General features: G+C 41.1%; 1 protein-coding gene across 3 annotated transcripts in view; it reads left to right on the forward strand.

Moving 5' to 3' along the window:
• Window positions 1-767: 767 nt before the first annotated feature.
• Window positions 768-21,016, forward strand: part of TDRD5 (tudor domain containing 5) — a 104,233-nt gene continuing 83,984 nt past the window's right edge. For 2 of the 3 annotated variants that reach the window (XM_058702368.1, XM_058702371.1), the window contains exons 1-5: window positions 768-784; window positions 3,219-3,477; window positions 8,847-9,084; window positions 9,793-10,200; window positions 12,209-12,405. In XM_058702368.1, coding sequence (XP_058558351.1) covers window positions 8,853-9,084; window positions 9,793-10,200; window positions 12,209-12,405 — 837 coding nt within the window. In that variant the 5' untranslated portion in view covers window positions 768-784; window positions 3,219-3,477; window positions 8,847-8,852. Of the gene's footprint in view, window positions 785-3,218; window positions 3,478-8,080; window positions 8,178-8,846; window positions 9,085-9,792; window positions 10,201-12,208; window positions 12,406-21,016 lie in introns of those variants that run through there. The other variant, XM_058702369.1, reaches the window with a different exon arrangement.

The following is a 21,016-nucleotide window of genomic DNA, read 5'->3' on the forward strand; positions in this document are numbered from 1 at the left end:
TGTACTCTTAATAGTTTACTCCTTGTTTGGATTTGTTATGAGACTGGCATCTGTGAGGGTTTACTAGGAAGGGAGGACCAATTACAGTTGTTGACTTTTGAGTTTGTTTCCAAGGTCAAAAGCCAAAGGTCTTGGACGATTTCAAGGCTTTCTAAATTATTATAGTTATTATTTAGTATTTTGAAATTGTATATCCATTTGCTAAGTGGAGTGAATATTGGTTTATATGAATTATTTAATAGAAAGCCTGGACTTCCTTGTCACTAGATAAAGTTGCAAATCTTATCATTTTAGAGCTGGAGGAGACTACTGGGACTTAAATTTGACTTTCTCAATTTGTAGATGGCAGAGAGGCCAACCGGGAGGGCATAGCAGAGGTCTAGAAAAGTGGTGCTGTTGAGAGCTGGACCTGGGCTGTGGCAGTGGGAATGGCCAGGAGGCAGAAGCTGCTTCTCAGGCGGAGAATCAACAGAATTTGGTGACCACCTGCGTTAATGAGGGGGGCAGTGAGGAGATAGAAGACTTGGGAAGGGTGGGTATTTTAACCTTAATAGGCTGGGCAGTTGGTCACAACCGTAGACATCTCTGGCAGACCCACTTCCCCTAACTATACTGATCTGGAACATCTATGTTCCTTCCCACCTTCTTCACTGGCGATGCACTTGTCCCCTTGTCAGGTCCAGTGGTGAGGTAAGACTGACCTGACTTTTCTCTCATTAATTCACTTCACAGATACTTAGCACCTGCTATGTGTTTGGCACTGCTCACCTCTGAGGATGTAGAGGTAAGATATGGCACATGCCCTCGAGGAACTTATAGTCTAACAGGGAGAAACTGATGTGTAAACAGGTGTAATAAAGTGTTATGATGGAAGGGTAGCCTGGGATAAGGCTGTTCCTTTTATTTTATTTTATTTTTTATTTTTTTAAAGGTTTTTTCGGGGGGTTATTTATTTATTTTGAGAGAGAGAGGGAGAGAGGGCACACGCAGGGGAGGGGAGGAGAGAAGGAGGGACAGAATCCCAAGCAGACTCCGTGCCATCAGCGCAGAGCCTGATGTGGGGCTTGAACTCACGAACCGTGAGATCATGTTCTGGGCCGCGATCAAGAGTCGGCCGCTTAAGCGGCTGAGCCACCCAGGCGCCCCTCCTTTTATTTTTTTAATGTTTATTTATTTATTTTGTGTGTGTGTGTGAGAGAGAGAGAGAGAGAGAGAGAGAGGCAGAGAGAGAAGGAGAGAGAGAATTCCAAGCAGGCTTTGCGCTGTTAGCGCAGAGCCTGATGGGGGCCCTGATCCCACAAACCCTGAGGTCATGACCTGAGCGGAAACCAAGAGGCAGACACTTAACCAACTGAGCCACTCAGGTGCCCCAAGACTTTTCCTTAATTGTAGGTAATCTTCCATCCCAAACCTGGAGGTATTCCTGATTGCCAAGGGGGAGGGAAGACAGAGAACCACTAAAAGAGAACATAGCACTCGGAAAAGGAATTATGGACGGCTTTGGCTCCATTATACTTCAATTTAGAATTTGTTGCCATTGCAGATGAAATTCCCTTAAATTTCTTATTTCTGCTGACTTGTGTGACCCTGAGGATGCTGTTTTGTATGTTACCTGCTTAAGTGTTGGGTTATGGAGGAGATGGAGGGGGAGGGAGAGGGAGGGGGAGGAAGAGTGAGAGAGAGATCTTGAGATCCTAGAGCAGTGCTTTTAATTTGCCCATTATGGCAAACAAAATTTGAATAGCATACTGGGGCAAACAAAAGGATTTGAGGTTATCTATAAAGGGCACAGCAATAAAATTATATCTTTGAGGGGTGCTGGGTGGTGTAGTGGGTTAAGTGTCCAACTTTGGCTCAGATCATGATCTTGTGGTGAGTTTGACCCTCATGTCCAACTCTTGTGCTGACAGCTTGGAGCCTGGAGCCTGCTCTGGATTCTGTGTCTCCCTATGTCTCTGACCCTCCCCCGCTCATGCTCTGTCTCTGTCTCTCTCTCAAAAAATAAACACTTAAAAATTTTTTAGAAAAATATATCTTTGATATATGATCATGGTAAAAAGAAAATGGAAAAGTATTAGGGATTCAATATCAGAAGGTTTGTGTACTAATAAAATATTTTTTTAATTACTTTGAAAAAATGTTTATTTATTTATGTTTGAGAGAAAAAGAGTGAGAGCATGAGCAGTGGAGGGCAGAGAGGGAGAAAGATAGAGAATCCCAAGCAGGCTCTGCACTGCCAGCACAGAGCACAACGTGGGGCTTGAGATCTCACTCATAAACTGTGAGATCATGACCTGAGCTGAAATCAAGAGTCAGATGGTTAACTGACTGAGACACCCAGGCATCCCCTAATAAAATATTTTCAATTTTAAAATACAATCTTGAAATGCATGAAGGGAGTAAAGAGATACAAACTTCCAATTATAAATAAATAATGGAGATATGTAGTGGCATGGTGACTGTAGTTAATAGTACTGTATTCATAAGAGAGTAGATCTTACAAGTCCTCATTACAAGAAAAAAATGTTTTCTAAACTGTGTACTGGCATGGATGTTAACTATTGTGGTGCTCATTTGCAATATATACAAGTATCAAATAATGTACACCTGAAACCAACATGTTACATGCCAATTAATTATATAAAAAAATTAAAGTTCACTTTAAATGAGGAAAAGAAGAATCGTGAGCTTGCTTCCACAAATATATTGTTTGAAGTTGTTACATAAAATTTCTAATCAAATCTTTTTAATAATAAACTTAAAAAATTTTTGTCACCATTGATGAGAAATGTGTTCACACAATTTTAAAAGTTATTTTCCAGCTTTAGTGAGCTATAATTGACAAAAATTATTTTTAAGGTGTCTAACACGATAATTTGATATACATCGTAAAGTGATTAAAAGAGTTTTTAAAACTGGAATGTGTGGGTGGCTCAGGTAAGCACCGAACTCTTGATTTTGGCTCAGGTCATGATCTCACGGTTAGTGGAATCGAGCCCTGCGTTGGGCTCTGCACCGACGGTGCGGAGCCTGCTTGGGATTTTCTCTCACACAAAATAAAAGAACGTTGGAAAAAAAAGCTGAAAACTATTTTTACAACCACTTAAAAATTTAGGTTAACAGTTGAAGAGTCGAGTAGCTTTCATCAACAAATGTAATTTTGATATTCCTTGTGATGATGCAAATGGATTTAAAATCCAATCAACCTTTTTCCTAAGGACTATTTCAGAATCACGATGAAACCTTAAGGACCAGGTGCCTTACTAAGAGCGCTCAAAGCACAGCTAGAGCGGAAGCTGCCTTGAGTGCGCAGACAAGGGCCCAGCAAGAGCCACGCCCCTCCACCGTCGCGGGCCTAGCTTCGAGCTGCGCTGCGCAGGCTCTCTGCGTTCAGGTCGGGAACTTCATCCGCGCAGCCGCAGGGGTGGCCCTGAAGCAGAAGTAGAACCTTTAGCGCCTAGCTTCTTGAGCCTGTTGGTGAGTGTTGAACGGCCCTTGCCTTCCTACCTGGGTCCCTGTGGGTACTGCGTCAGACCCCACTTGCTTGCCTCTGAAAAGTCTGGGTAGAGGCTACTTTGGGCTGGAGGGCTTCCAGCACCCGCTTGCCCCCACCCCTGAAGTCGCCCCAGTGGGCTGAGAAAAATCAGCATTAGACTCCACGCCTGTAATGTATTCATGACGCGTGCGGTGGGAAACTGCTCTGGAGTGGTGGTTCTCACTTTGCATGGCTCAGAATCACCTGGAGGGCTTATTAAAACACGCTGCTGGACCCTCTACCCCTCCCCCGCTGCCGTTTCTGATTCAGCAGGTCTGGGGTGGGGTCTGATAATTGGCGTTGCTAACAAGTTTTCAGGTGATGCAGCGGCTCCGGAACCACACGTTGTAAAACCACTATCGTAGAGGCCAAACAAAACAGTTTTCTAAATACTTCATTTAAAGCAGTCCCTTCTCACTCCCTTAAGCAATTATTACTCGACATTATATATTTATCTGCCTTTTGCTTGTCCTTGTTAAGGTCCGGGAGAACAGGCACTTTGTTTTGCTGTTTTAGTCCCATCTTCTAGAACGCTGCCTGGAACGTAATAGGAGCTAAAAAGATATTTGTTGCTTAAATGAACAAAGGCAGCCCCCAAAGCTGAAACCATGAGAAAGAAAAAGGTCACTCAGGAAGAGGGAAGAGTAAAAGGGAGAAGGGCCAAGGACACACCCTGGAGTACATGGGCATTTCATATCAGAAATAGAGCAGAAAGCTAGGATCCAAGGCTGGTGCAGCATAGAAACCCACCAAGGAGAGATTTTTAGAAAAGGAGGGGACACCAAAAGTAAACATCAGAGATTATCAAAGATGAAAAGATTGAAAAGTCCTTAAAAGTTGTCAATTACAAGATTTGTCATTGGTGATTTTGCTAAAAGTAGCTTAAGAAAGCTATTTAGAGTAGCAGGCTCCTTGCTTTGGGTTGAGTAGTGAATGGTGGATGAAAAAGTGGGAAAAAAATGAGCGTGGACTGTTTATTCAAGGACTTGGCCACGCAGGAATGGCTACAGAGGTACATAGGTCAAAAGTGTATTTTTACGTTTCCCACTCCCTGTGTCCGTGTTGTGTAAGATTAAAAGGATTAGCGCAAAATTTTGTTATAGGAAAGGAGTGTAAAGAGATGTTGATTATACAGGACTGTGTAATAGCAGCCAAAGGTCATGGAGCTAGAGGAGTTGGGGAGATAGACACAAGAGTAGGATGGCTGGGTGAGATAGATGGTCCCTCACCTGCTGAGACCACAAGGAAAGCTGAGAGCAGGGCTAGTTGAGTTGTTTCTGAGTTGGAAGCTCGGAAGGTTCATGCATGAGAGCCTCCACTTTCTCTGGGAGTCCAAGCAAAGTCAATTTCTAGTGGTGAGGCAGGAGTGGGTAAAAAGTGTAGGAGGGATGGCAAAAGTTGGAGTAATTGCTTGTGGGAAGAAAAATTGAACAATACCATCAAATGGTCCCAAACTGGCATAATGTTAAAAAACGTTGGGAGGCAGGAATGCTATATTGGTTCTGTCATGAACTTGAACTCACCCACCCTCTCTTCTGTTTATCTAAAGATCCTCTCATTCTTGTCATGAGGCGTATTTAAAGCTTCAGAAGCTTGAACAAAACACAAAAACCTCTTTCCTGGCTGTTTTCTAAGGCAGAACTGCTGGTAGCAGCAGCTGCAATTGAAATACACTCCTAGATGCAAGCAGGGATGGGAGGAGACCAGCTGGAGACAGTTAATTACCAGAATTAACTGATCATCATAATAGGCAGCAGGGTGGAAAAACACATTGGTCTAACTCACAGAACTCTCTGGTTGTTGTTAATTAATGGTAGGATCCCAAGGAATGAACTCAAAAAACAGCGGAGTCTTTTTGATTTGTGTAACAACAAAAGCAAACAGACCAACAAAACACTATTGTAGGTCCAGGGAACAGACGCATCTCATGAGTGAGAGACCTGGCTTTGTCACCCTGTTCCTCAAACTAAATCAGATCCTGGACCCAGAGTCTCTTGAATGCAATCTGACTATTCTCTTACAGAAAGATGCTGCCCTACCTAACGTTGCAAACCTTCATCCTTTTTAGGATAACTGCTCTGAAGAAAAGGAAGCGCCTACGTTTTTCAGTGACTATCCCTTCCTAATGCTAACTAACTCTAATTTCTGGGACCCCAAAAGTCACTGTTTGCCATTCACATTCTGAGTGTACAGGGGTTGGTGATAAATGAATTCTGGCCCACTGTCACCTTTGGATAGGGCTAGTGGGACTGTGAGTTCCTCTTGTGGTTATGTACCCTGCTTGCCAAGTGAAAAACTGGACTAGGAATCTCAGTAACAGACAGAATTCCTGCATTGGTGCATTCACTCATTGAGTAAGGGCTACTCTGGTAGAAAATGCCAAGCAGAGTGCCAGAAACATACATCATAAGCCTACCTGGAGAACTGCAGAGGCAAGTGTTACCATCAAAGACATGGAAGATACCTGGTGTGATTGTTCCTACCTTATTTCCATTCACTTCCCAGGTGAGTCATCACAAAAGACTTTTGGGTCTTGGAGAATGACTGCATTATCATAAACCCAAGCACGTGAGGACTTCCAGTGGGGTCTCCTCACTGGAGTAATTCAAATAGCCCCTGACTCTTGGTTTTCAGTTATTGATCTGGGATTTAGCTCCAGAATAGCTTTCTAAAAGTCTCTTTTTTCTTACCTTTCTAGATTGAGCCGTAAGTTTTATGTTTTTCTTGCCTATCACTCTTTGTTGTACCTTTGTTCATGTCTGTATATCCATTTCTTCACTTTAACATGGGGATCATGATTGTACCTCAGAGTAACTGGGGAGAAAATTAGATATTCTACATAAAAGAGCATCTTGTAAGTGCTCAATGTGTGGTAGCTGTTAGATAATTGGGGATGAGAATCTGGGATAATGTTTTTTCAATTCTTTGTTCATTTTGCAGGAGTCATTCTCAAGTTAGATAAGCTTTCTGAATCTTACATGTCTGAAAATGTCTTTTCTTTTCCTGCACTTAATGCTGGTTTGGCTGGGTAAAGGATTTGTTTCAGCTTTGAAGATACTGCTCCACTGAGAAATCCGATAGCCATCTAATGTCCAGTGCTTATATAATCTCTTTATATAAAATCTCTTGGGTGCCTGGGTGGCTCACTTGGTTAAGCATCTGACTTTTGGTTTCAGCTAGGGTCATGATCCCACTGTTTGTGAGTTCGAGCCCCACATGGGGCTCTGTGCTGATGGTACAGAGCCTGCTTGGGATTCTCTCTCTCCCTCTCTCTGCCCCTCCCACACACTCTCTCTCAAAATAAGTAAACTTAAAGAAAAAACAAAACTCTTGATTCCCTTTCTCCTAGGCTTGGGATGGGATCTTCTCCTAGGATGGGATCTTTTTTTTTCATTAGTTATTCTAAGGACTCACTCGGCCCTTTTAATCTGAAAATGTGTTTTTCTTCACATCTGGGATATTGTCCTTATTTTTTAACTCCCAGACCTCACCACCATTCTTTCCGTTGCTTCTGTAACATTTGGCATTTGGATGTTGGAACATCTAGATTCACTTTTCACATCTCATCCTTTTCCTTTTTGTTAATTTGCTATTTAGCCTTGTCCATTCGACTATAAACCAGCCCGTAAATCTTTTCTATTTTCTGTCAGGGATTCCTCAATATACCTGCCTCATTGATGGAACATTTTGTTCCTAGAGCTTTTTTGGATTTAACATGTCATGGAATTTTAGGTGGAAATTAAAGTAGATGTGCGTGCACAGCTTTCCTTCTTAATTCAGATTCCTTGGTTGTGTTTTGGTTTGCCTTTTTACTTTTTTAGAGTGTACATCTTAAAGGTCTTTATACTGTGCCTCTGTTCTGCACCTCTTAAACTGTTTTCTAGTTCTCAAGGACCATAGAAGTCGGGCTCATTCCACCTATCCAGTAAATACATTCCCAGGTTATTTACCCAAATATACATTCCCTTTTTTAGTTTGCCAGCTCGTTTTTCTCCAATGGCACCTGGAAGTTTCTTTCTCCAGGTCCCAGTCATTCGTCTCTTCCCGGAGCTTAAATTGCATGTAACTCTGCAGGGATTCAACACCTAGCGTCAGAAATGCCTGTAATTTCCCCCGACGATCCGACCTGGGTATCTTTTTTCCCCTTAAACAAGCTCCACCGGTGATTATGAGGCACACCCAAGTCAAGAACCTCGAGGCCCCCTCCACCTCCTCCTCCCACCTGCCTGTCCCAATGGCGGGACGGCCCGCTGCCCTTGCCCCTGTCGGGCTGGGGATGTGGTCGGATAGGTTCTCGAGCCGCGGCCCCACCTCGCGTCTCCCAGCCACGCTGGACGAGGTAGGCGTCGGCGATTTCCGTACCCCCCCGAAGGAGCCAACGCCGCCCGAGAGCCTAGCGTGGCGGCCCCGCGCCGGTCGGCCCCCAGCCTGGACCCTCGAGCGTCCCGCCCTGCCCAACCGTCCCACCCGCCGCGTGCCCTCGGGGCTGGAGCGCCGCGCGGGTTGCACGCCTCCCGCCCTCCAGCACTGGTGCGCAGGCGCGCGGGCGCCTTGGCGCTGCTCCTCCAAGGCGGCTGGACGGGAGAGCGCCTTTGAGTCTCTGGGCCACGCAACGGCAGCGCCCGCACTGTGGGCGACACGGGTGAGGGGCGACACTCCACCCGCCTGCCTCCTGCCGGCCTCTCCCTACAACCCCCTCGCTGCATGGGCAGTCCCCAGGGATCGAGGGAAGGGAAGCTTCCCCTTCCGCCTGGGGGCAGGGAGGGACGTTGGGGTGGGCAGGGGACCCCGCTCCCGGGCACAGGTGAGGTCGTTGACTTTGGGTAAGAGGAAGCGGGCAGCCTCCCCGTCGGTCTGGGCCGGACCAGGTATGCCGGTGCGAGCGTCTTTACCGGGAGCCCTCTGCTAGCGCTGGGGAAGGCGGTATTGCGTTTGCCTCCTTCCCGAGCTTTTTCCCAGCGTCGAGGAGGGATCCCGTCTGAAGCGAAGTTTGCGGTGTAGAGACCCCAGACAAACCGTTATCGGGGCTTCAGCAAAGTCGAGCCAGGAACTTGGACTTCCCACACGTTAGCCAGGGGCAATGATGTCTCCAGACGCGTGCAGGTGAATCGACACAGGTTGAGAGAAGTTGAATTGTGTGAAACGCCGAGTTTCAGAGAATCCTCATGGTTTTGCTTCTGCTTTATCACCTTTAGAACTCTGGTGTCGATTGTTTATATTCCACTATTGATCCTTTTAAACTCTCCCCTCCCTCCGTCTTGGGTTTGTCTGCTCTTCCTAATGAGCCACGTTTCTATCTTAAATCCGGTAGGGTGCCATGTCTGAACAAGAGCGTATCCAGGAATGCCTGAGGAAAGAAATAAGGTCACTTCTCATCTCCACCAAAGATGGTTTGACCCCACAGCAGTTGGAAAAGGAGTACCTTTTGATGGTTGGCAGCCATTTACCACTCCGGGTTCTTGGATATCGGTCCACTATGGAGCTGGTGTTGGACATGCCTGATGTTGTCACTGTCTGCCCTTGTGGGGATGGTACTGTAATACTGAAAGGTAAGCTTAGAATTTGAAGATCTATAAGTAACACGTAATTAGTAAAGAATTTTTCTGGTAAATAGGCAATGGGGAGTACGCCAGGTGATGTATGGAATTATTGGATGTGGTACACCTGAAACTAATATAACACTGTATGTTAACTGGAATTAAAAATATAAAAGAAAAAAGAATTGTTATAGCGATTATCCTGCACCCCAGGCAGGGGATTTTAATTTTTTGAGGGGGAGAGGGTTCATGGTTACCTTTGAAGTTGTGGGCAGAGTTAAAGCTTTAGCAAAATCAAGAATTTATTTCTCCAGAAAAATGTGCATTCACAGGAACTACATTTTGCATGTGATTTCAAATTATTGCACCTTAAATTGGAAGAAGCATAACAGTGGGACTTTAACTATGAATTCATGTTTTAAATTTCGTGACGCACAGAAAAAAACATTGCAGGAAAGTTTGTTCATCTTGAGAGTTTCAGATATTTCAGGAGTCAGAAGTAATGTTAAATATTGGGCTTGATCTTTCTGTCTTCATCTTCTGATAGAGGAGCTAACAAGTGGTTGTCTAAAAGAAATGGAGGAACCAAGGGTTCATGTTTATCATGTTACCTAGATACACAGCTCCTTGGAGAATTAAAATTGTATAACCACAGATGTAAGGGTAAAGAAAGGAGCAAGTTTTCATCTAACTGTGATTTCTTTTTTCACACCTCCTTAGCCATTCCAGATGAATCCACCAAAGGAATAGCAAGTTTAGTTGCAAAACAGAGGAGCAACCATAAGGTTCGAAATTCCATGCCAAGGGGAAGGGCCAGTGTTTGCCCTGGGCCGAGCTCCCGTCGGCGAGTACCTTACCGGGGAAGGGTGCCTCCCATTCTTCCAGCTGTTGTGAAGAGTGAGTTGAAAGACCTGTTGGCGTTATCTCCCGTTCTCCTTTCTGATTTTGAAAAGGCATTTTCCAGGCGATTTGGACGTTCATTCCAGTATGTACAGTATGGATTCCTCTCTATGTTCGAAGTACTTAATGCTGCTTCAGATGTCATTTCAGTAGAGCAGACCAGAGCAGGTTCTTTGTTGATGCTAAGGAAGAGCGTAACAGAGGAAAAGCAGAGAGGATGGCCAGCAGGTAAGCATGTTAGCATTAGTACTTAGTAACTTAGTACTTAGTAATTGTGGGTTAGCAAATTTTGGAGCAGTCATGGTAGATAGAGAGGTAGGTAATGCCTAAGCTCCCAGAGTTTGTCAAAGTTGCATCTTGGCTCTGCCACTTGCTGGTTGAGTGATCTCACTCCAGTTACTTAAAACATCTGAGCCTTAGTTTCCTCATCTCTAGAATAGGAATAATCATACTTGCCTCTTGGAGTAGTGCTGAGAATGAAACGAGATGAGGTCTGAAAAGTGCCTGGCATTCATAAGGGTGTAATAAGTGGTACCTATTATAAAAATACAAGATCTGCTTTCTCTGGAACACTGTAAGCGAACAGTAGTTGCATGTGTTCACGTAAGGAAGATAGGGAAGATGAAAAGTTTAAAACTAATACTAGTTAGTAACATTTGCCATCTGAGTTTTGCTGGCACTGATGTTTGGTATCCTAGCAGGCGCTGCAATAATTTATGTAGTGTAACGATAACCACTTATATAGCGTTTTACCTTGGATTCTCCTAGCCACACTGTAGGGTAAATGACCCAGTCTTAGGGATAAGGAAAACAAAGCTCAGGATACGTAAATGACTTCTGCAAAGTTGCACGGCTAGAAAGGTGTTATAGCCAGGGTTAGAAACGCAGCTGTTAATACTGTTTAGCCAGTGCTGTTCTTACCCAGTCATTGTCCCTCGTTTTTGTTTTATGTTTATACACACACACTACTATATACCTATATAGTAGTTGAGTTGACACACAGTGTTACATTAGTTTCAGGTGTGCAGCACAGTGATTTGACTACCTTGTGCTGTGCTCCCCACAGTGTAGTTACCATGTGCCATACAATGTTGTTACAATACCATGGGTTGTATGCTGTACCTTTCGTCCCCGAATCACTGTCCCTCTTAAAGTCTCAGAAGACCAATGCAATCATTTGTATAGTGTGTCACTAGACCCTTGACGATACAGAATCTATACACTGAGCCTATTTTGGGAATCTCTACGCCTATTTCAGTGATTTTTCTTTTTCTCTAAAATCTGTATTTAGATTAATATAGGTGAAACCATGAGAATGTCCCCAGTTTAGAAACCAATACTTAAACTGTGGTAGGAAATGTAATTTGATATAGATATCCTAGGGGGTTTACGAGCTCTGGTCAGGGAAGACTATAGGGGCCAGTGTGTGTTTTGAATCTTACCCTCAACCATCAGCAATATCAGTATTCTTGAGTTACTTGAACTTGGGGAGACAAACCTATGCTATTAAAGTTGTAAGAGGTTGATAGTGTATAAAGCAGCTTGCCAACTTATTGAATGGGGGGAGTGATATTCCTTCCCAGTGATTGGATTATTCATGTTTCTCATCTGTGACCCTTCTTCCTATCATCAGGGTATCTTGGAAACAATTTGTGTGGGGGGGGGGGCTTGATCTTATGGTAAAGAAAGAGACCACAGTGAGGTCTAGTGATTGATCATTCATGTTGTACATCAGCATATATCTTGCCAGTGGTATTTTCCTCCCTACAAATCTTGAAGAAAAAAATCTGTACTCTAGAATAATATCCTTTATTCTATAGCTTTTTATCCCCCTTTCCTGCTCCCATACTACTAGGTGATTATTCAGTTTGAGAAGCATAGTTTTAAGCAGACTTCTTAGTTGGAGACTTTTTGGCCTCCTAAACGTTTTTAGGTTTTTACCTATTGAAATCTGCCTTTCTGTAATTATATTCAGGTGATCTTAAATGGAGTTTTTAGATAGCTCCAACCTTTTCAGTAACATGTATGATCCCTTGGTTTTCTTTTATAGATGACTAATCTTTTCCATTGTATGTAAATTTTATTTGGCAATATGAAAATGTAAGCTTACTTTCCATAATTGTTATTTCTAAGTTGAGAACAGTTAGGTCACAGTAGCCTCTATATAGAATCACCAGAAAATAAAGTAGAAATTGTTAGTGACAACTTTTCTCCGCTCTTCTTTTATTCACAAAAGGAGGTAAAATGTTTACCCAGCCTTTTAGAATGAAACAACAAAGGTCCTACCCTACAGTCTCCCCAGTCACAAAGGCACGCTTTTCGCAACCCACTTCAAACTTGGAACCACCGAAGCAAATACTGAACGTGGAAAATACTTTTAAGTCAAATGTGGTAGAGACTTCAAGGCTGAATCACGCTGAAAAATTAAACCAGGTGAGATATAGGAGTTTGGAGGTATAAACCAAAAATGTGTTTAAATTCAGTGGTTAATACTTAGACGGAGAAGCTTAATTTCAGATTTAACTTGAGCAGTTTCTATGGTTGTGTGGATTATTAGTAAGAGGTGGCAGTGAGAAAAGAATAAAATTGTATCAACTCCCATGGTTTCTGTTACAGGCTTCCCCCACTATTGGAAAGTAGGGTGTTCCTATGAAACCTTTTGAAAGTTGAAACCGTGTAAAGCAAAGAAACAATTGCCATTAATTTATATAGAAAAAATTTTGAGCCTTCTTAGACCCCAAAAATAACCTCTCTTAGGCTTTTCTGATACCTTATGATACATCTAGCCAATGGATTTTCTACCTTAGGACACATCTTGCTAATGGATGCACAAAATAAATGGGGGTAAAGCACAATTTAAAGCTATGGTGGTTTGATGCTGAATGTAGTTCTTGGGGAAGGAGGCTGGTGATGCCACTCTGGCTGCTCGGCGCGCACTGCCCCTGTAACCGCTCACTGCAAAACGATTGCTGGATGCTCTTTTTGCTTTTGGCCTTTATTGATAAAAGTGAAAATCCTCTTTCGATTTCTTGGGGTTAGCAAAAATGAGAACGGACCCTCGATTTTTCATAAAAGTGAAAGGGCATAGCATGAACTTTTGAAAAGTGAGGGACACCTGTACTTTGTGCAGCTGTCTCTAGTTCCAGCTTCTCACCAAAGTCCTAGAAGTATATTTGCAGCTTCCCTCATGAATATCTTCACCTGAATGGCTGGCCCTGAGCACTACAGTCCTGGTACTTTTCTGACTGTGTGTGTGCTGAAGGAGTTTTGAACAAAAGCTGCTAGAATATAACCAACAAAAACCCTGGTTAAATTAGCAAGATGACAACTTTCGTAGAGCTTAGAAGAAGCACATGGAAATTAAATTCAAGATATAAAAGTGCCTTACCTCTATAACTTAAAAAATACTAGCTTTAGTAGCATAACTTACACATAGCTTATCCATTTAAAATGTACAGTTTGAATTTTGACAAATGTACCTCATTGCATAATCATCAAAATCAAGAGGCCAAACATTTCCATCATTCTCAAAAATTTCCATTATGCTGCTTTGTAGTTGATCTCTTTACCCAGCTGTAGACACTACATAAATATTGCTTTCTGTAAGTTTGACTTTTCAAGAATTTCATATGAATGGAATTAAATAACATCTAGCGTTTGTGTCTAGCTTCTTTAACTTACCATGGTGCTTTCGAGATTCATCAGTATCAGTAGTTTGTTACTTTTTCTTGTTGCGTACCGTTCCACTATATTGATCTATCTCAATTTGTTATCCATTCCCATCAGGTGACATCTGGGTTCTTTCCTGTGTGGGGTATTTATATAAATAAAGCTGCTATGAACATTTGCATACACTTTGATCGTGGACTTCTCTTGAGTGAATACCTAGGAGTAGGATTGTTGGGTCGTTCAGTAAGGGCATGTTTAACTTTATAAGAGATTGTCAGACTCTTCTAAAGTGGCTGTATGATTTCACATTACTGTAAACTACATATGAGAGTTCTAGCTTCATCTTTGTTAATGTTTGGTATTGTCCACTTAAAAAAATTACTATTCATGGGGCGCCTGGGTGGCTCAGTTGGTTAAGCATCCAAGTTTGGCTCGGGTCATGATCTCATGGTTCATGGATTTGAGCCACGCGTTGGTGTGGTGACACCTGTGCTGACAGCTCAGGGCCTGGAGCCTGCTTCCGATTCTGTGTCTCCCTCTCTCTGCCCATCCCCGACTCGTGCTCTGTCTCTCTTTGAAAAATGAATAAACATTAATTTTTTTTTTTAAATTATGGGTGTGTAGTGGTATTTCATTATGGTGTTGAAATTTCTCTAATGATGAATAATGTTGGGCATCTTTTCATATGCATATTTTCCATTTGTAAATTTTCCTTAAGGTGTCTCCTTGCATCCTTTGCTTGTTCTTAAAAATTGACTTTTGTATTGAGTTGGAAGAATTATTTATATATGAATGGGTACAAGTCCTTTACCAGAGACATGTTTCGCAAATACTTCCTCCTTGTATATGCTTATGTCATTTCCTTAGTTCTGCCTTTTGTGAAGCAGAAGCCTTTAATTTTGATGAAATCTAATTTATTTATATTTTTCTTTTGATTCTTGCCTAACTAATCTTTGTTGAATCCAAAGTCACAAAAATGTTGTATGTTTTCTTCTAGAAGTTTTATGATTTTAGTTCTTAGGTCTATTACTGATTTCAAGTTAATTCTTATATAAGGTACCAGTATGGACCAGAGTTTTTTGCAATGGATTGCTAATTCCTCTAGCACTATTTTTTTGAAAAATACTCTTTTCCTTGCTGAACTACCTTATTACTTTGGCACCTCTGTGAAATCTGTTGACCACTTGTATGTGTAGGTTCTGTTTTTAGGACTGTCCATTCTGGTCCATTGATCTACAGGTTCTTTTGCCAGTACCCTTCTCTCTTAATATAGCTTTATAATATCTTTCTTTTTATTTTTTTTAATGTTTATTTATTTTTGAGAGAGAGAGAGACAGCAAGCAGGGGAAGAGTAGAGAGAGAGGGAAAAACAGAATCAGAAGCAGGTTCCAGGTTCCGAGCTGTCAGCACAGAGCCTGACACGAGGCTTGAACTCATGAACCACGAGATCATGACCTGAGCCCAAGTCCGTCGCTAACCCAGTGACTGAGCCACCCAGGTGCCCTTTAACATCTTGAAATTATGTAGTTAAGTCCTACAGCTTTATTCTTTTTCAAATTGCTTTGGCTACTCTAGGTTCTTTGCATTTTCATATAAACCTAATTTGATATAAATCAGCTTGTCAGTTTCTACCAAAAATAAATATGCCTCTTGTGATTTTGATTAGAATGAAACAAGGGATCTAGAGGTAAGTTTGGGGATAAATGACATCCTGACAGTATTGAATCTGCTGATCCATGAGCATAGTATAATTTCTCCACTTCAGTCTTTAAATTTTTAGTACTCTTTTATAGTTTTAAGTACTCAAGGCCTACATATGTTTTGCTAAATTTTACCCCCCACCACCACCATTTTTCATACTTTGGATATTATAAAGGGTATTTTCAGTTTATTTTCTAGTTAATTGTTATTAGTACATAGAAATCAATTGGATTTTTGTATATTGACCTTGCATCTTGTGACCTTGAATCAAGGTACTTGGTAAACTCAATACTGTAGTTGACAGGTATTTTCAGTTTATTTTCTAGTTAATTGTTATTAGTACATAGAAATCAATTGGATTTTTTTTATATTTTGACCTTGCATCTTGTGACCTTGAATCAAGGTACTTGATAAACTCAATACTGTAGTTGACATCATTCTAGTAACTATTTCGTAGAGTTGGGATTTTCTGCATAGACCATCATACCATCTGGGAGTAGACCATTTTACTTCCTTTTCAATCTGTATGTCCCCCCCCCCCTCCTTTTTTTCCCTTTACATAAGCTGGGCTCTCTAGTATAATAATGCATAGAAATGGTGAGCATGGAAATTCTTGTCTTGTTCCTGACTATAGGGGAAAAACATTCAGTCTTTCATCATTAACTATGGTGTTAACTCTAACATTTTTTTTTTTTTTTCAACGTTTTTAATTTATTTTTGGGACAGAGAGAGACAGAGCATGAACAGGGGAGGGGCAGAGAGAGAGAGGGAGACACAGAATCGGAAACAGGCTCCAGGCTCCGAGCCATCAGCCCAGAGCCTGACGCGGGGCTCGAACTCACGGACCGCGAGATCGTGACCTGGCTGAAGTCGGACGCTTAACCGACTGCGCCACCCAGGCGCCCCAACTCTAACATTTTTATAAATGCTGTATACCAGGTTGAGAAAATTCCCTTCTGTTCCTAGATTCTGAGAATGTTTTCCATGAATGTGTGTTGAAATTTTCTCCATCCATTGAGAGGATTATGGGATGTGCTATTGTGATTTATTATATAAAAATTATATTCCTTTTCTCATTTCTAGCATAGAGCTCCTAAAACTCTTGGAATTTTTGAAGTGGTAAGAAATGTAAAGGTATCTTTTGTTGCTAATGAAGTGTCTTTAGAAAGGACCTAAGGATGGGGGCTGGTTGCCAGTTGGAGCAAACGATGTCATTAGAGGGTCTGAACTTTTAGTCCTACCCCAACCTCCTGAGAGAGGAAGGGGGCTACAGATAGAATCACTGGCCCCTAGTGAATGAATCAATCAGTTGTGCTGTTGTAGTAAAACCTGCATAAAACCCCAAAATACTGGATTTGGAGAGCTTTTAAGCTAGTGAACAGTAGAGTTTTGGGGGAGACTGGCATGCCTGGAGAAGGTATGGAGCTCTGTGCCTCTTTCCACTTATCTGGCTGTATGCATCTTCTCCATCTCACTATTTCTGAGTTCTATCTTTAAAAAAATTGTTAGCTGATTTTTTAAAAAAATTTAAGATACAGTTGATATATTAGTTTCAGATGTACATGATGCTTTGATATGTGTATAATGTGAAATGATCACAGTATGTCTACTTAACATCCATCAGCACATATAGTTAGAAATTCTTTTTGTGATGTCTTAAGATTTACTGTCTTAGCAATTTTCTGTAGTAACATATATAATACATATTATTATAATTGTATAATGTGTCATGTAGTCTTATTATATTTATTAATACATTATGAAATATAGTTACCATGCTGTATATTACATGCTGTACAGGACTTAATTATTTTATAACTGGAATTTTATACCTTTTGACCCTGTCCACCTATTCTACCCACTCCCAAATACCTGCTTCTGGCTATCATCCATCTGTTCTCTATATCTGTGAGCTCAAGTTTTTATTTATTTATTTATTTTTATTTTGTTTTTTAGATTCTGCGTATAAGTGAGATCATACAGTTGTCTTTCTCTGACTTATTTTCCTTAGTGTGATGCCCTCAAGGTCCGTTCATGTTGTCACAAATGGTAGGATTTCCTTGCTTTTTTTTATGGCTTAATAATATTCCAGTGTGTGTGTGTCTGTGTGTGTGTGTATCATACCATCTTTGTCCATTCATCCGCTGATGAATGCTTAGGTTGTTTCCATGTCTTGGCTATTGTAAATAATGCTGCAATGAACATAGGGATTCAGATATTTTTTTGAGTTAGTGTTTTTATTTCCTTTGGATAAATACCCAGAAGTGAAGTTGCTGGATCATGTGGTAGTATAGTTTTTTTGAGGAACCTCTGTAATGTTTTGCATAGTGGCTACACCAATTTACATTCCACCAACATGCCCCAGGGTTCCTTTTTCTCCATATCGTCACCAGCACTTACTGTTTCTTGTCCTTTTGATAATAGCCATTCTAACAGGTGTTAGGTGATACTTCATTGTGGTTTTGCTTTGCATTTTTATGATGATTAGTGATGTGGAGCACGTTTTCATGTACCTGTTTGTCCTCTGTATGTCTTCCTTGGAAAAATGTCTGTTCAGATCCTCTGCCCATTTTAAAATTTGGTTGTTTTCTTGCTGTTGAGTTGTATAAGTTCTTTATGTATTTGGGATATTAACCGCTTATCAAATATTGGACTTAGAAATTTTTTCTCCTTTGAAGTAGGTTGCCTTTTGATTTTGTTGATGGTTTCCTTTGCTGTGTAGAAGCTTTTTGGATGTAGTCCCATTTGTTTATTTTTGCTTTTGGTACTTTTGGTGTCCAATCTAAAAAATCACTGCCAAGAATGGTATCGAGGAACTTACCATCTGTGGGTTTTGTGTTTTTTTTTTTAGGGTTTGTATGGTTTCGCATCTTACATTCAATTTTAATCCATTTTGAGTTTTTGTGGGTGTAGCATTATATTGTTTTATAATAAACCAGTAATAAATCAGTAAGTAAAATGTTTGAGTTCTGTGGCTGCTTTAGCAACTCGGTTGAACCCAAGGAGGGTGTCATGGAACTTCTGATTTATAGTAACTTGTTCAGAAGCACAGATAATAACCTGGACTTGGAATTGTGGTGGGGGTGGGGCACAATCTTGTTGGACTTGGCCCTTAATTTATGGAAGCTGATGTAATGCCAGGTAGATAGACATGAATTGAAGTACAAGATACCCAGCTGATGTTGGAGAATTGCTTGAGTGTGGGATAAAATCCACATATATGTAATTCGAGTCAGAATTCTATAGTGCTTTTCTTTTCTAAAGAAAAATTATTATAATTATAAAAAAATTATAATCCAAGTAATACAGGCCTCTTAAAAGGAATTGGGAAGTTTTTCTTTTATTTATTTATTTATTTGGCTTTTTTTTATTTTTTATTTTTAATATGAAATTTATTGTCAAATTGGTTTCCATACAACACCCAGTGCTCATCCCAATGGGGGGGGCGCGCCCCCCCTTCCCTCCCTCCCACCCCCCCACCCCCATCAACCCTCAGTTCTCAGTTTTTAAGGGTCTTTTATGTTTTGGCTCCCTCCCTTTCTAACATTTTTTTTTCTTCCCCTTCTCCATGGTCTTCTGTTAAGTTTCTCAGGATCCACATAAGAGTGAAAACATATGGTATCTGTTTCTCTGTATGACTTATTTCACTTAGCATAACACTTTCCAGTTCCATCCATGTTGCTACAAAGGGCCAGATTTCATTCTTTCTCATTGCCACGTAGTACTCCATTGTGTATATAAACCACAATTTCTTTTTTTTTTTTTTTTTTTTTAATTTTTTTTCAACGTTTTTTATTTATTTTTGGGACAGAGAGAGACAGAGCATGAACGGGGGAGGGGCAGAGAGAGAGAGGGAGACACAGAATCGGAAACAGGCTCCAGGCTCCGAGCCATCGGCCCAGAGCCTGACGCGGGGCTCGAACTCACGGACCGCAAGATCGTGACCTGGCTGAAGTCGGATGCTTAACCGACTGCGCCACCCAGGCGCCCCTAAACCACAATTTCTTTATCCATTCATCACTTGATGGACATTTAGGCTCTTTCCATGATTTGGCTATTGTTGAGAGTGCTGCTAGAAACATTGGGGTACAAGTGCCCCTCTGCATCAGTACTCCTGTATCCCTTGGGTAAATTCCTAGCAGTGCTATTGCTGGGCCATAGGGCAGATATATTTTAAATTTTTTGAGGAACCTCCACACTGTTTTCCACAGCGGCTGCACCAGTTTGCATTCCCACTAACAGTACAAGAGGGTTCCCATTTCTCCACATCCTCTCCAACATCTATAGTCTCCTGATTTGTTCATTTTAGCTGTTTTCACTGGCGTGAGGTGGTATCTGAGTGTGGTTTTGATTTGTATTTCCCTGATGAGCGACATTGAGCATCTTTTCATGTGCCTGTTGGCCATCTGGATGTCTTTGGGGAAGTGTCTCTTCATGTTTTCTGCCCATTTCTTCTCTGGATTATTTGTTTTTCGGGTGTGGAGTTTGGTGAGCTCTTTATAGATTGGATACTAGCCCTTTGTCTGATATGTCATTTGCAAATATCTTTTCCCATTCTGTTGGTTGCCTTTTAGTTTTGTTGGTTGTTTCCTTTGCTGTGCAGAAGCTTATTATCTTGATGAGGTCCCAGTAGTTTATTTTTGCTTTTAATTCCCTTGCCTTTGGGGATGTGTCGAGTAAGAAATTGCTGCGGCTGAGGTCAGAGAAGTTTTTTCCTGCTTTCTCCTCTAGGGTTTTGATAGTTTCCTGTCTCACATTCAGGTCCTTTATCCATTTTGAGTTTATTTTTGTGCATGGTGTAAGAAAGTGGTCTAGTTTCATTCTTCATGTTGCTGTCCAGTTCTCCCAGCACCATTTGTTAAAGGGACTGTCTTTTTTCCATTGGATATTCTTTCCTGCTTTGTCAAAGATGAGTTGGCCATACTTTTGTGGGTCTAATTCTGGGGTTTCTATCCTATTCCATTGGTCTATGTGTCTGTTTTTGTGCCAATACCATGCTGTCTTGATGATTACAGCTTTGTAGTAGAGGCTAAAGTCTGGGATTGTGATGCCTCCCACTTTGGTCTTCAATATTACTTTGGCTATTCAGGGTCTTTTGTGATTCCATACAAATTTTATGATTGTTTGTTCTAGCTCCGAGAAGGATGCTGGTGCAATTTTGATTGGGATTGCATTGAATGTGTAGATTGCTTTGGGTAGCATTGACATTTTGACAATATTTATTCTTCCAGTCCATGAGCATGGAATGTTTTTCCATTTCTTTATATCTTCTTCAATTTCCTTCATAAGCTTTCTATAGTTTTCAGCATACAGATCTTTTATATCTTTAATTAGGTTTATTCCTAGGAATTTTATGCTTCTTGGTGCAATTGTGAAGGGGATCAGTTTCTTTATTTGTCTTTCTGTTGCTTCATTATTAGTGTATAAGAAAGCTACTGATTTCTGTACATTGATTTTGTATCCTGCAACTTTGCTGAATTCATGTATCAGTTCTAGCAGACTTTTGGTGGAGTCTGTTGGGTTTTCCATGTATAATATCACTTAATATTGTTATAAATCTATTCTCCTATGCTTATAAAGGAAACATATATACTTGTAGAGTTTTGAGTAGGAACAGCTAGTAAACTCCTCTATAATTTTGAAGAAATGGCAATTTGTACTTTTATAAATAGGA

This window comes from Neofelis nebulosa, chromosome 15, assembly GCF_028018385.1.
Source record: "Neofelis nebulosa isolate mNeoNeb1 chromosome 15, mNeoNeb1.pri, whole genome shotgun sequence".
Classification (NCBI taxonomy): Eukaryota; Metazoa; Chordata; class Mammalia; order Carnivora; family Felidae; genus Neofelis; species Neofelis nebulosa.